The sequence below is a fragment of the Castanea sativa genome, chromosome 5, assembly GCF_040712315.1.
Source record: "Castanea sativa cultivar Marrone di Chiusa Pesio chromosome 5, ASM4071231v1".
Taxonomy (NCBI): Eukaryota; Viridiplantae; Streptophyta; class Magnoliopsida; order Fagales; family Fagaceae; genus Castanea; species Castanea sativa.
The window spans coordinates 23,421,329-23,434,683 of NC_134017.1; the positions used below are offsets into that span (position 1 = coordinate 23,421,329).

Here is a 13,355-nt window from a genome sequence, read left to right on the forward strand (position 1 = left end):
TTTATTAATTGAACGTACTTATTATCAACTCATATCAAGCACATACAGTGAAGCATATATAAATATACATTGTTGTCACATTACAAGAATGGTACCCAACAACGCAGTAAAACACTCACACAGCATCTGAACTTTATTTCACACACTTATCAGCAACGTACTCATAAGGAGAAAAAAATAAAATAAAAAACAAAACAAAAAACAGAAGAAGGACAAAGAGTTGCTTCAGTTCAGATTCAATAATTAATGTCTCAAACACCACAGTAGTCTTTGATAGAAGACTTGGATTTCTGACCCTCTTCTGATTGATCGAATCGAAGAAATTCAAATTGGTCAAATGGCTTATACTTTAGTGGGTGTTCATCGTCCACTAGCTCTGCAGGAGTTTGTATCACCCCATTAATCAAAGCAAAATACCCAAGGGAGTATCTCGTTGTATTTTCTTTACCGTTCAACATGACTTGATGGTAAGGTGATCGTATTCTTTCATTGCTCCATGCCTAAATCAAATAAAAATTTTGATCTTTTGCAATGAGAAAAAATATAAGATAGGTCCCAATTGCAGATTTTTGTAGAGGAAAAAAAAATCAAAACAAAATTCACATAATAAAAATTACCATGAGTCCATCACCAGCCAAAAATAAGAAAGACGAAGGGGTGGATTCAAAAGTAACCCATTCTTCATCTTTAACCTTTATTTCCAAACCACCTACATGGTTTTGATGAAGTATAGACAAGAAGTTCTTGTCTGTGTGACCGCGTAAACCCCTATTAGCTTCATTCAGCTGGGGTGCTCGGTATTTCAAGCATCGGAGAAGGACTGTGGTTGATTCCATTTGAGTCTCAAAGTCTCCTACACCATAGCTTTCAAATACCATTCTCATCACCATTTGGTACAACTCTTCTACTAGCTTTGCATACAAATGAGTACTTTCACTGGTCCAATAAGTACAGCAACAAGAAAAATCAGTATTAAGTTTTATATATATATAAAAGTGAAAAGTTAATGGAAAAGTACCAAGTTTTACCTAAAAAGTTCATTCCCTGCAGGCCACATGAGATTTGTGAAACTTTCTATTCCTTCTTTAGTAATCGGGTTATCAATTCCCATACATTCATATAGGGGAAGAAAGGAGATTTGACCGTAGTAGCCAAAGTAAGGTTTATCACTAGTGTTTTTAATTTTGGTATCATGGGGAAGATTGAATAGTTCTTCTAATTTGGCAAACATTGTTTTATGAAGCTCTAGTGGAACTTTATCATACACTGCTACGAAACAACCACATTCTTCAAGGGCGCGCTGGACATCTTTGCGAGCTGAATACCAAGCACTTGTGCCCGGTTTCATGTTCTCTATGGATAAATCCACAACAGGAATCTTGTGAGGTGTTACTGCACCCATAGCTAGTTGTTTTCTTCTACAAGGATTTCGTTTTGAGGGACACACTGATAGTTTTGTTATTTATATAGTTTTGTTGATGCAATTGTGACATAACACAAATAATAATAATAATAATAATAATAATAATAATAAAAAAGGTCGTCATCTGTGGTGCTATATTTTCAGTACAACTTGCTGGATCTTAAAATGGAATATTCGTGGGGAGAGTACAATAACGTGCAATAGTTAATAATATGCTTACTAATTGAAACAACATTACGACATCGTTTCACAAAACATCAAGTCAGATCCCAAATCAAAACCCAAGAACCTAGCTTTCTAACACGTACAAATCAATCATCGACGGCTTCAAATCAAGTCCAAGGCGACGACCACGCCGACAGTGAGCTGCTATTCCAGCTCTGTTTTTCTCTCTTTTTTTTTTTTTTGGAATTGGTTTACTTGAGCCTTCATTACAGTTTTTGTCGCTGAAAAGATTGGAATTTTTGGGGTTTTTGTTGTGTATTACAGGGCTACGATGACATCCCGAAGGAAATTCCTGATATTGATGCCAAGAAGATAGTTATGAATTTCCGGTTATTTAAATATTGATGATGAAATAGTTTTAGATTACATTTTACTTGACAAGAATTAGAAGTGAAGTTACTAACAAGGTGGTTTGTTTCAGCCTCAAGACTGGGATAATGAGGAAGATGGTGTGTGGACATTCCCACCTCCGTGCAGAAAATTAAAGACACCAACTCCCAGGGGACGTAGAAGGCCCCATTAATTGATTGGTTTTTATTTTTATTTTTATTTTTTTGAGAAAGGCACCATTGATTGATATATAAATCTACAAATCGCATAATGTAATATCAATAATTTTAATTTTTTGGATGTGCTGTGACACCCCATTAGTTTGTTGCTGTTAATGGTATTCTATAATACTTAGTAGTTTTTTGTTTTTTGGACTAAATACTTAGTAGTTTTGTTATTAAGCAGATTTCAAGGATGATCCAGACCCATACGTCTTCCCCAAATTGAAGTAGTTTGGCCGAAGAAACAGTGTTGTTTGAAGAAGCCAGCTCTTGGATTTTTTAAAAGTGGTTTAAGGGCTGATTCTCCCCCCCCCCCCCCCTCCAAAAAAAAGACACATCAGCAATTTTATGTGTCATTGAACAGCAAAAACTAATTAGAGGTGAAAATTGTTAACAGAACCAAGCATCAGGGTGTATTTTTCAATTTACCCAAATAAATATTTAGACCTCTATGCCTTTTATATATTCAATTCTACCAATTACCAAATTAAGTAAGTCTGATTAGTAAATGTTTATTACTGCATATATTCAAGATATGAAAAGGCAATAACCAATTAAATACATAACACAAAAGATGATGATGAAGTGAAAAACTAATGGGCACATTCAAAGGAAAAACCGCTAGAGGGTTCCCTAAACCCAAGTATGAATCCACTAAATAAAATCGATGTTTACAATTTGAAGTAGACCCTTACCATAGATACCCGGTAAAAAAATCATTAACGTGACCACACTATCAGCTCCAAGCCGCTTGGAGTCTTGCTCTAAAAACCTTCCACATATCACATCTGTGAATGCAAGGACGATTGTAAAGTTTTGATTCCTGAAATAACACTGGGATGACACTGTGGTTTCAACTTTAATCTGCAATAGCACCAACAACAATATAGCAGTGATTGCCTTCCATGCCTCAATTGAGGATGTGTCAAAAGCCTTGCTTTGATTGATTGAGACTCGATCAAAGGTCTGACAAAAGTACTACCTCGATCGATTGAGACTCAATTGAAGCTAGGACATTCCATAATGCAAATATTTCTTTCTTTTGAGCTATTTCTAGGCATTTAATCTAGATCTTGTATTGACTATCGGTGGAAACACGATAATAATGAAAATAATATAAAGAGAAATTGAATAATATTTTTAAATATTATTTATTTGAGAGTAGAAAATACACAACACTATTTGGAATGGGGCGCGATAACCTCTGCACAAAGTGTTCAACCCCAAACTCCACAAAAAAGAACATCCTTCCTTGCCAAAAACCTCTTTATTTTTTAGTGTATAAGAATGCTTGTAATTGCTGGAATTTTTTTTCTTTTTTTTGGGGTAATGTTGTTATATTGCAATAACTTGGAATGGGTCTGAATGTGTCTATTTACAGACACAATGAGTCTTACGAAATTATTACCCAATTAATTTGATTAATTAGGTCCTTAATTCTGATATAGTGGATATTACAAAATTAATTATTGGACATAAATTTGATGGGCTGGAGTTACACAATTAATAGATGAGATAATGCGTTTCTAAAGAATAAATAGGCCCATCGGCCAAACCATTTATTTTCCATATTAGAAAGGTCATTTACTCACCAATAAATATGAAAAATATACTAAATATATCTAGCTTAATATTTTCACAATAAATATCAATTTATTAATCACCACAATTAAAAAGAATAAAAGAATCCCTCTCATTTTCAATGTGGTATTAAACATTCCACTAACTCCTTATCTTTCCTATTAACTCCCACATTTTTACATTTATATTGTAATATAAATCTATTTTAATTAATTAATATTAAAATGCTCTAACATTGATTCATTATGGACTCTAAAACTCTAACAAAATAACAAGTCTTCGAATTTATCAACTTAAATACCTAAAAAAAATTGAACAGTATATACCCCTCTTCTCTTCACAACTTTCACTTTATCAGAATTTGAATCCCAAGTTCCATTTTTCTTCATACATATCCCCAAAGATCGAAAATATAGATTAAGCTGGCCTTCAAACTTTACTTTAACAGAAAATCAACTTCCAAGTTTTCTTAAGTTGGGATAAGATTTGTGCTCCTAAGAAGAAAGGTGGGCTACGTTTTCAGGATTTGAAAGCTTTCAATATGGCTCTTTTGGCAAAACAAGGTTGATGACTACAAACATGTACAAACTCCTTAGTCTACAAGGTCTTTAAAGCACACTATGTCCCCATTGGTGATTTCGTCAGTGTTGAGCTTGGTAACTGACCTTTCTATGTGTGGAGAAGCATTATGGTTGCACAGGAATTTGTCCAAAAAGGTCAGCAATGGCAGGTGGGCAACAGGGAGTCAATTGGGATATGGAGAGACAAGTGGCTGCACCAGACATTCACGTACTGTATTACATCCACCCACCAGTTTTGAATGCAAATGAGAATGTTAGCTCATTCATTGACCCCCAAAGTGGAAAATGGCATACGTATATGCTCCTACAACTATTCTCTAGAGACGACGCCAATGTTATCCTCAGTATCCCTTGGAGCCCACGACTGCCTAGGAATAGATTAGTGTGGGCTTATACTTCCAAAGGGGAGTTCACTGTTCGAAATGCTTATAAGGTAGTTTTGGCTTACTCTCCTAACTCGGACAGTGGTGCACTGTCTAACTGTTAGAAGCAAAGCATGTTTTGGAAAACAGTGTGGGGCTCCATGTTCCAAACAAGATCAAGGCTTTCACTTGGCAAGCTTGCAAAAACATACTGCCCACTAAGGCTAATCTCTACCATTGGAGGATCCTTGACAATCCTATCTGTGAAGCTTGCCGACTGGAGGCTGAGACCAGGGCCAGCCCTAGACATTTTGGGGCCTAAGGCAGGAACTAAAAATGGAGTCTTTTTTATACCTATATATTAATTAAGTTAATGTTTATTTAATATTTTATATTATAATATATTTCATTTAAAATATATTTTTCTTACCTTTTGTGTCAATATTTTTTCAATTACCTGGATCATAAATATTTGGAGGAATATAATTCAACATGTCCTTATTATTTTCATTTTCTTCTAGTTGAACATCATTATGATGAACTTGTTCATTTGTGACATTTTTATGATTATTTTCATTTTCTTCTAAATTATTTTGAAGTTCATTATCAAGATTTGTTGTATTGCAAAATTGAACATCATTGTTATCTTGCAATTATATCATTTCATTATCTTCTAACTCTTTTTGGTGAATTTCTTGCTCATTTGTGATATTTTCATCTAAATTTTGTGTTATATCTTGTTTATTACTAATAATAAATTTATCTATTAATCCTTTTTAAGACTCAATTCATTTTTCTTCTTTTTTTCTTTTTTTAAGTTTTTCATATCCAGATGCATATTTTCTAATAGAAATTTCTAATCAAACAATATATTTATAAAGACTAAAATTAAAAATGACTTACAAGTGTAGAGCAAATGAGAAATAGAACCTGATTTATATAGAAAGTATTGTTGTAGTTTCACTGAACAATAACAAGTTTTTAGCAATCTCAACCTGCATAAATAAAGGCTTATTTAATATATTACCACTAACTAAAAAAAATATATGTATATATATAAAAAAACACAAGATTAAAATTAAAAAAGAAAGAAAAAGAAAAAAATCACAAGCATAACAAAATTTTAAGCACAACTATAACATTAGGCTAATTAATTTATAATACCCACCCACAAAAAAACACAAAACAAATTACAAATCCTATCTATAACCCTAAAAAAGAAAAAGAAAAAAAAGGCTGAATCAGAAATCAGAATCATTACAAATACAATACGGCAGAATCATTAAATAAAAAGGGTTGAATCACTAAAAAAACAAAACCTTGAAGCTGAAGGCCCAAAACTTAAAGGCCCAAACCGGACCCCAAAATCCAAATATCTAGACTATACCTAATTATTTATACCTGATTCCTGAAGATTAAAGAATGAAGATCAGAAGATGAAGTGAACGGCTTACAGCTCACAGCTCACGACTGTACTGATGAGGGAGGCGGAGAGCAGAGCAGATTCAGAGAGGTGGCGACGGCGAGGCGTACTGTACTGACGACGAGGGAGGCGTCGAGGCGGAGCCGAGGAGGGCGGAGGCGGTCCTGTTGAGCTTGAGCAGAGCAGATGAGAAGTGAATCAGTGATTCAAGTGAACTAGTGATGTGAACAGGGGAGTGAATGAGAGACAGAGTACAGAGAGAGGAGGAGAGCAGAGAGAAGTTGAGAAAGGTAAAATAAATTTTTAAGGTTTGAATTTTTTTATTTGTTTTGATTTGTGATTGCTTGATGGTTAATCTCTTAGACTGGATTTGTAGTTTAGCCGGATGATTTTTGGTTTGTCCAAAGGATACAATGTGTAACCGGATTTTGTAATTAATCTGATACTAAATTTTATTTTTTTTTTATCTAAATCGAATACTAATTTTTTTCCCTACTACCCCTTATTTTTTAAAATTTGGGGGCCTTCCTTCCCCTTGGGGCCTTAGGCGATTGCCTATCTCGCCTAAGGGAAGGGCCGGCCCTGGCTGAGACTAGTATGCATGTGTTTTGGAATTGCGAAAAGGCACAGGAGATATGGCAGCTATCTGGGATTTTAGTGGATACCCATAGGGCTTACTACCATGACCTTTGTGGACCTACTCTGGGACCTATATTTTGTTCAACATGTGGACAATGAACTTTTGAGCTTGATAGTTACCATTGCATGGAGCTTGTGGTTTGTTAGATATATATTAGACATATTAACCCAATGTAATAGGCCCAAGCCAACACGTACTAGTAGTCTAGGGTTTAATCATCTATATATACTCATGTTAGGTTCATTGTAACACAGGTTATTGTACTACACTCTTATACAATAAAGATGTAGCCCTTAAGGAATTCCTTCGTGGATGTAGGCCGACAAGACTGAACCACGTAATCCTCGTGTTTTTGGTATTCCTATTCTATGCTTCCCCTTCTGCATCCACTCTAGCATACACAACATGGTATAACACATTGCATTGTAAATAGTATATTTTAACATGGTATCAGAGCCAAACTTCGTTCTTGGCATCAAACAAACATCTCTAGCAAGCAAAGAAGATTCTCACTTGCACACCACCATCAGAAGTCACACATGCTTGTCTGTTGGATCTAGACTCCACAGCATCTTGCAGCTGCCATGGATCACTGCTGTGTCCAGATCCTCAAGCCCAAGCAATCCGTGCCTCTCCCTATCAGATCTGTGCACATCAAGCCTTCGCCTGATGAAACCAACAAGACAGAAGCGTTCCACGGCATATCGCGACCAAAACCCAGGAACCCGAAATCCAACGGCCATAGCACGCACCTCCACGTGCTGACAAAGCCTCGGGTTAATCCTCCCACGCACCATCGAAGTTCTCGTATTCCAAACTGGATTATGGCCACATGCGCCGCTTTGTCGGCCTCATTGCCCTATGATCTACAAAACCAGAGAAGCCCGACAGCCGAAATCAAGACACGCGCCCACACACACCGCCTGGATTTCTGGCGTCTCCTACACGTGTCGGTCGTGATCTCATGCACCAAAGAACTACGTTGGCTTAATATGACGTCATTTTGATGACGTCAGCAAAAATCCATGTCAGCCCTAGACATGTCATCAGCCACGTCAGATAGCCACGTCAGTAGTGTCGCCTCGTCAGCACCACGTCACCTAGCTGACCGCTGATCTGGACCGACTCGACCCGAATCACTTGGATATGGCCCGTGAGCACTGATCGTTGACTTTCATTGACTTTGACTTTTGCGTTGACCTTTGACCAATGTCAAAATTTCAGAAATGGCTATCTTGTTCAGTTTTTTGCGTAAATTCCAATTTTGGACCCCGTTTCTTCATTTGAAACTCCGAAATTAGTCAATTGGCATATTCTTCATTGTGGTTTCTTCAAAGGCATTCTTCAAAGGATATTCTCATGCTTATCCAACCTCAAGCCTTCATCGAGCTTCCGCCTTGAGTTTGAGGGAGGGTGTTAGAGATATATTAGACATATTAACCCAATGTAATAGGCCCAAGCCCACTCGTACTATTAGTCTAGGGTTTAATCGTCTATATATACTCATGTTAGGTTCATTGTAACACAGGTTATTGTACTACACTCTTATACAATAAAGATGTAGCCCTTAAGGGATTCTTCTGTGGATGTAGGCCTACAAGGCTGAACCATGTAACCCTCGCGTTCTTGGTATTCCTATTCTATACTTCTCCTTCCCCATCCACTCTAGCATACACAACATGATATAACACATTGCGTTGTTAATAATATATTTTAACATGGTTCAATTGAAATGCAGCTCGACATAGACAACATAAAGAGTAGTCAGCAGGCATTATCTGTACTACACAAAGCCAGGACCTTGCATGAAGTATTTCGGTTAGCCAACTTTACTCCAACACAGCGGATCGTTGTCGAGAACCTCACTAGGACACCTCCATAAGCACCGTACTACAAGATCAATTGTTGATGGGGCTGTCTTCACCCAACTTAACACATCAAGAGTGGGAGTGGTTAACCGGGATTCGGTTGGAAGGGTTGAAGCGACCTTGAGTAAAAACCTGAACGTGCTGTTGGGGCCTTTAGAAACGAAAGCTGTGGCTTTAGTAGAAGGAGTTCGATTTGCCTAAGAGGTGGGTATATGTGATGCTGTGTTTGAGAGTGACTCCAAAATAGTGTCAGATGCGGTTTTGGGCAATACAACTCCACCTATAGCCATTGCTAATGTTATTCTAGGGATCCAACAGTAGATGGATGTCTTTCAAATGACAAAATTATCACCTGTGAAATGATAGGGAAATAAGCCTGCTCATATCTTGGCCCAGTTTGCCTAGGATATTAATAGTATGTAATGAGTTTCTCTTCTTATCAAAAATAAAAATGAAACTCATCATCTTGTACGAGACGATTAGCGTAATCTTCCTAGGTGCCATGGATACACCTATAAATAATGTTAACAACATAAAATGGTGTCAATATGAGCCAATAAAAAGTAAAACAATTTCTGGCCAATTATACAATTATATCGAATTTCTCATTGCTGCTTTTCAATAGGATTAGAATAGTCATATTCATACCTTCATAGATAGAATAATGTAAATCTCAATGAATCCATTAATTATTATTGGACATATATATGTCCAATCATCTTTATACGTGTCAATCACCGCATATTCTTAGTGCAATGATCATTTTACAAATATAAGTGTTTCTGGAGTGTGGGTGGCAAGGATCGAGGCTCAAGTCTCTAAAAGTGAGTTTCACACACATATACACTTAGATTAGACTAAAACATAATTTCTATCTTATATAAATATATATATATATATATAGGCGCCATTATTTTGGTAAAAACTATCTTTCTATGATTTGGTTTTTCGAGAACATAAGTTTGTTTTCTATATATGTTTGATTGCATGATCTAAAACACCCCTCCCCCTTCTTTCGGCTTGTATGAAAACTATAATTGTTTCATATATGTTGGTGGTGATGGAGATGATTATGGTGTTCATAGTGGTGATGTCATGGTGATGGTAGCCAGATTGGGTAGGCTGGTAGCTGTGAACCTGATGGTGGTGACAAGCAATGTTTTTCTACTTCTCAATAGTAGGAAATATTGATGTAGGACAGAATCTTCACATTAATTTATATAATTTGGTATTTTTGGTATTTTTATTTAATTTTCGTTATTTTAGGTTTAGAGCATTTATTTCCTTGTTTTAAGGTATTTTTAATACTTTTTAGGTCAAATTTGGTTCTTGTTAAGGTTAGGTAGAATATATATTGTCAAGTTTTATGCAACCCTTAAATAGGCTTCTAAGTTTGTAAATGTTTTTTTTATAGATTATTATCAATAAAATTGCCTAGATTTTTTCAAACTTTTCTCTAGTGGATTCTAGTTTATGACCTTGAGGATTCAAGGAACCTCTTATAGATTTGAGGTTCAGTACCAAAAACTAGTAGTTTAGTTTCTGTTCCATCAAAAGAGCGTTATGTGTGCTTTCTTCAAGCTTCTGCAACGTCAGTTGGTATTCAAGCCTTGACATACTCTGATCTGATTTCTAACTAATGAGATGGTAACCACCACAATAATGACGGTGGCAACAACGTCGACAACACAGTCCTCTCTAGGGCTAAGTTCCTCGATTTTTGTGAAGAGGCTCGTGATGAGAATCACCAATTTCTTGAAAAGAGTCAGCAAATTATAGGTGGAATTAAGCAAAATATTGCTACTCTTCTTACTAGGAAATCATCTCACAACATCAATGATCAATATATTCAAAGATGCACTCCTAATTACAAAAAATTTCATTCTATGATAAGGATATGTGTAAGTTTAATTTTATTGACTAACTTCTTGATTTGGAAGAATATTTTAATTTTTGGAAGAATTTTTATGAAGAAAGAGTATGGCTTGCATCTAATAAATTGGATGATGAAGCAAAGGAATAGTTGGAAGATATTCAAATTGATAGAAAGCGGCAAAGTAAACATCCAATCTACTCTTGGCAAATAATGAAAAAAGTATTAATTGTGTAAAGTTGTAATTTACAACTATTTTATGTTGGTTTTAATTCTGTGTCAAATTTGATTGTAATTTCTTCAATCATATTTCCCTGTATGTATGTGGGTTTTTAATTGTAATGAGTGTACGAGAGTGTGAAGACTTAAGCTTAAAAGAATGAACAAATGGATTTCGTGAGTGTCTTGTACAAAGCTTACAAGCGAAAGAGCCAAGTGTAAAGCACATGACTGGAAGATGAAGAGTCATGCTAGCTTTTTCTCGAGTGTCTCACGGGTAAGGCCTTCTCGCGAAGTACTCGTGAAACATTCTATTTGGAAAAATGTCATGTTTTGTTTTACCAAGTCTTTACCCACACTATATATACCTTCATTACCCACATATTATAAGGAGTGCTTTTCAAAAATAAAACCGTAGAAAATACACTTGAGAGTTAGAGATTATTATACCCACAATTATCTACACATTTCCTTGTGATTTTCCTCAACTCCTACCTTTCTATCTCCATATCCTTGAGAGGTTGATAGTCCAAACACTTACCACACCTATTTTGAGTGTCAAGTGAGATTTTGGTACTGTTGGGAAGCATTGGAAGGAACCATTCATTAGCGGATGCAATCGGGCTGAATTGCGGAATCTGGAAAGTTAGAAAAGATAAGGTTCCAAAAAGCTAGTTGGTAGCAGGTGCTTAGAGGGCTCAAGTACATTGTGTAGACTAGGCTTGGAGGGTCTTTTGTTATTTATGTACTCCAACTTTATTCTCTAGTGGATCGATTTTGACTTGGAGGGTCACGAAGAGGTTTTTCCTCGAGTTTTTTGGTTTCCCCTTCGATAACACGTCTTGGTGTTATCTTGTATTTGCATCTCTCTTCCCTACTCTTAAGATTTACTTTATATTGTTGATAATGTATAAATATGGCTTAGGGTAGTGTTAACGGTTGTTTGCACTTTATTACTCTTGTTTCGCACTTAGTATAAGTTATAATACAAGCTATCTAGCTGTAATTTTAATTTGGGGGTCTAAACAAGCTCTTGTGTATTTACACAAATCCAAGCTTTCAAATTGATGATTTATGGTTTCCTAATGACTATTATGATATACTAGATTATATAAATATTGATTATAAATCTGTATATTTATATGAAAAGCAATATTTTCAAAACATGAAATGTCAACCACAAAACCAAAATTATCACAGTCAAGTCCATTTGTCAAGTAAAGGACAGGGTTTGAGAGTTGAGAAAAAGTACCCTATTTCTAAAGAAAATTTTGAGTAGTTAAAAAAAAATCAAGACTTGCAACAAGTTGTTGAATTGAAACTTGAAGATATTACTTCTCAAAAATTTGATGAAGAAGTCAGAGAAAAGAAGGTTGAGTTGATTGTGGAAGATCCAATTGATAGAAATCAAGAGATGGTAATTATTGAGAATATTGTGGAAGATCTAATTGAGGTTAAATATGAGGATGAGTCCATCACCCACAATCCCCAAGTTCCGGTTGATTTGTTGAAGATGATTACACAATATGTTGATTTTCTTGGAGTAGAAAATTTTAATTTTATTATCAACCCTTTGTTGATTGATGTTGCAAATAATTGAAGGTAGAAGAGAAGAAATTACGAGCTACACTTTATGAAGAATTCAAGTTTCAAAACCAGATTAAATTATTAAAGCATTCAAAGTATTTGTTTATTTGGAGTGGAAGATTTCAAATTTCGACTATCAACTCAAGGACGAGTTTGTTTCAAGTAGAGGGGTCTGATGTAGGACATAATCTTCAAAGTAATTTACGTAATTTGTTATTTTTGGTATTTTTATGAAATTTTCGTTATTTTAGGTTTAGGGCATTTCTTTCCTTGTTTTTAGGTACTTTTAATGCTTTTTAGATCAAATTTGGTTCCTGTTATAGTTAGATATTAATTAGGAATTATTTTAGAATATATTTTCTTGTCTGTTAAGTTTTAAGCAACCCCTAAATAAGCCCCTAAGTTTGTAAACGTTTTTTCATAGATTATTATCAATAAAATTGCAGAGTTTTTCTCAAACTTCTCTATAGTAGATTATTATTAATTAGGATTCAAGGAAACCCTCGTAGATTCGAGGTTTACTACTAGAAACTAATAGTTTACTTTCTATTCCATCAAGTGAACATCGTGTGTGCTTTCTTTAGGCTTCAGCGACATCAAATATTTTTCATCATAACAAATGGAGCAATCATGATGAGAGTATCCATAATGAACCTTACTAGATTTAGACATTCATGTCTAAATAGTTTAGACATTCTAAAGTTGTTGTTTGTTGCAATAGTGAGATCATCTACTGGATAGTATTTATGGATGAGGGTCTCATACTAGTTTTGTAACCTCTTTTCATATAGTGAATTGTCTTGTCTAGAGTGGTCACTCTCGTAGAGGTTTTCCTTTGGAGACATTCTCCATCAGTTTCCCATTTTGTTATCATATTGTGTGTTTCATGATTTTATTGCTTCGATTATCTTGCTTTGTGTTTTGGTAATTTGTTGATTCATGATTACTAATATTGATACCGTTGATCACATAATTGGTATAATTATAATTAGTGGATAACTCCACTACCTAATCAATTTGGG

The 13,355-nt window shown here is 35.2% G+C and overlaps 1 protein-coding gene and 1 long non-coding RNA gene across 2 annotated transcripts; one reads left to right on the top strand and one right to left on the bottom strand.

The window, feature by feature from the left end:
- LOC142637486 (putative 2-oxoglutarate-dependent dioxygenase AOP1) lies at nt 1-1,419 on the bottom strand. The gene is made up of 3 exons (XM_075811761.1): nt 1,029-1,419; nt 618-936; nt 1-500 (listed from the first exon to the last, which is right to left on the bottom strand). Exons 1-3 carry the CDS (start codon nt 1,400-1,402, stop codon nt 252-254), a joined length of 942 nt encoding a protein of 313 aa, XP_075667876.1. The 5' UTR covers nt 1,403-1,419; the 3' UTR covers nt 1-251.
- Nucleotides 1,420-1,684: 265 nt separating this feature from the next.
- Nucleotides 1,685-2,240, top strand: LOC142634291 (uncharacterized). The gene is made up of 3 exons (XR_012844103.1): nt 1,685-1,784; nt 1,913-1,963; nt 2,070-2,240. It is a non-coding gene; the product is annotated as an uncharacterized LOC142634291 (long non-coding RNA).
- Nucleotides 2,241-13,355: the final 11,115 nt, after the last annotated feature.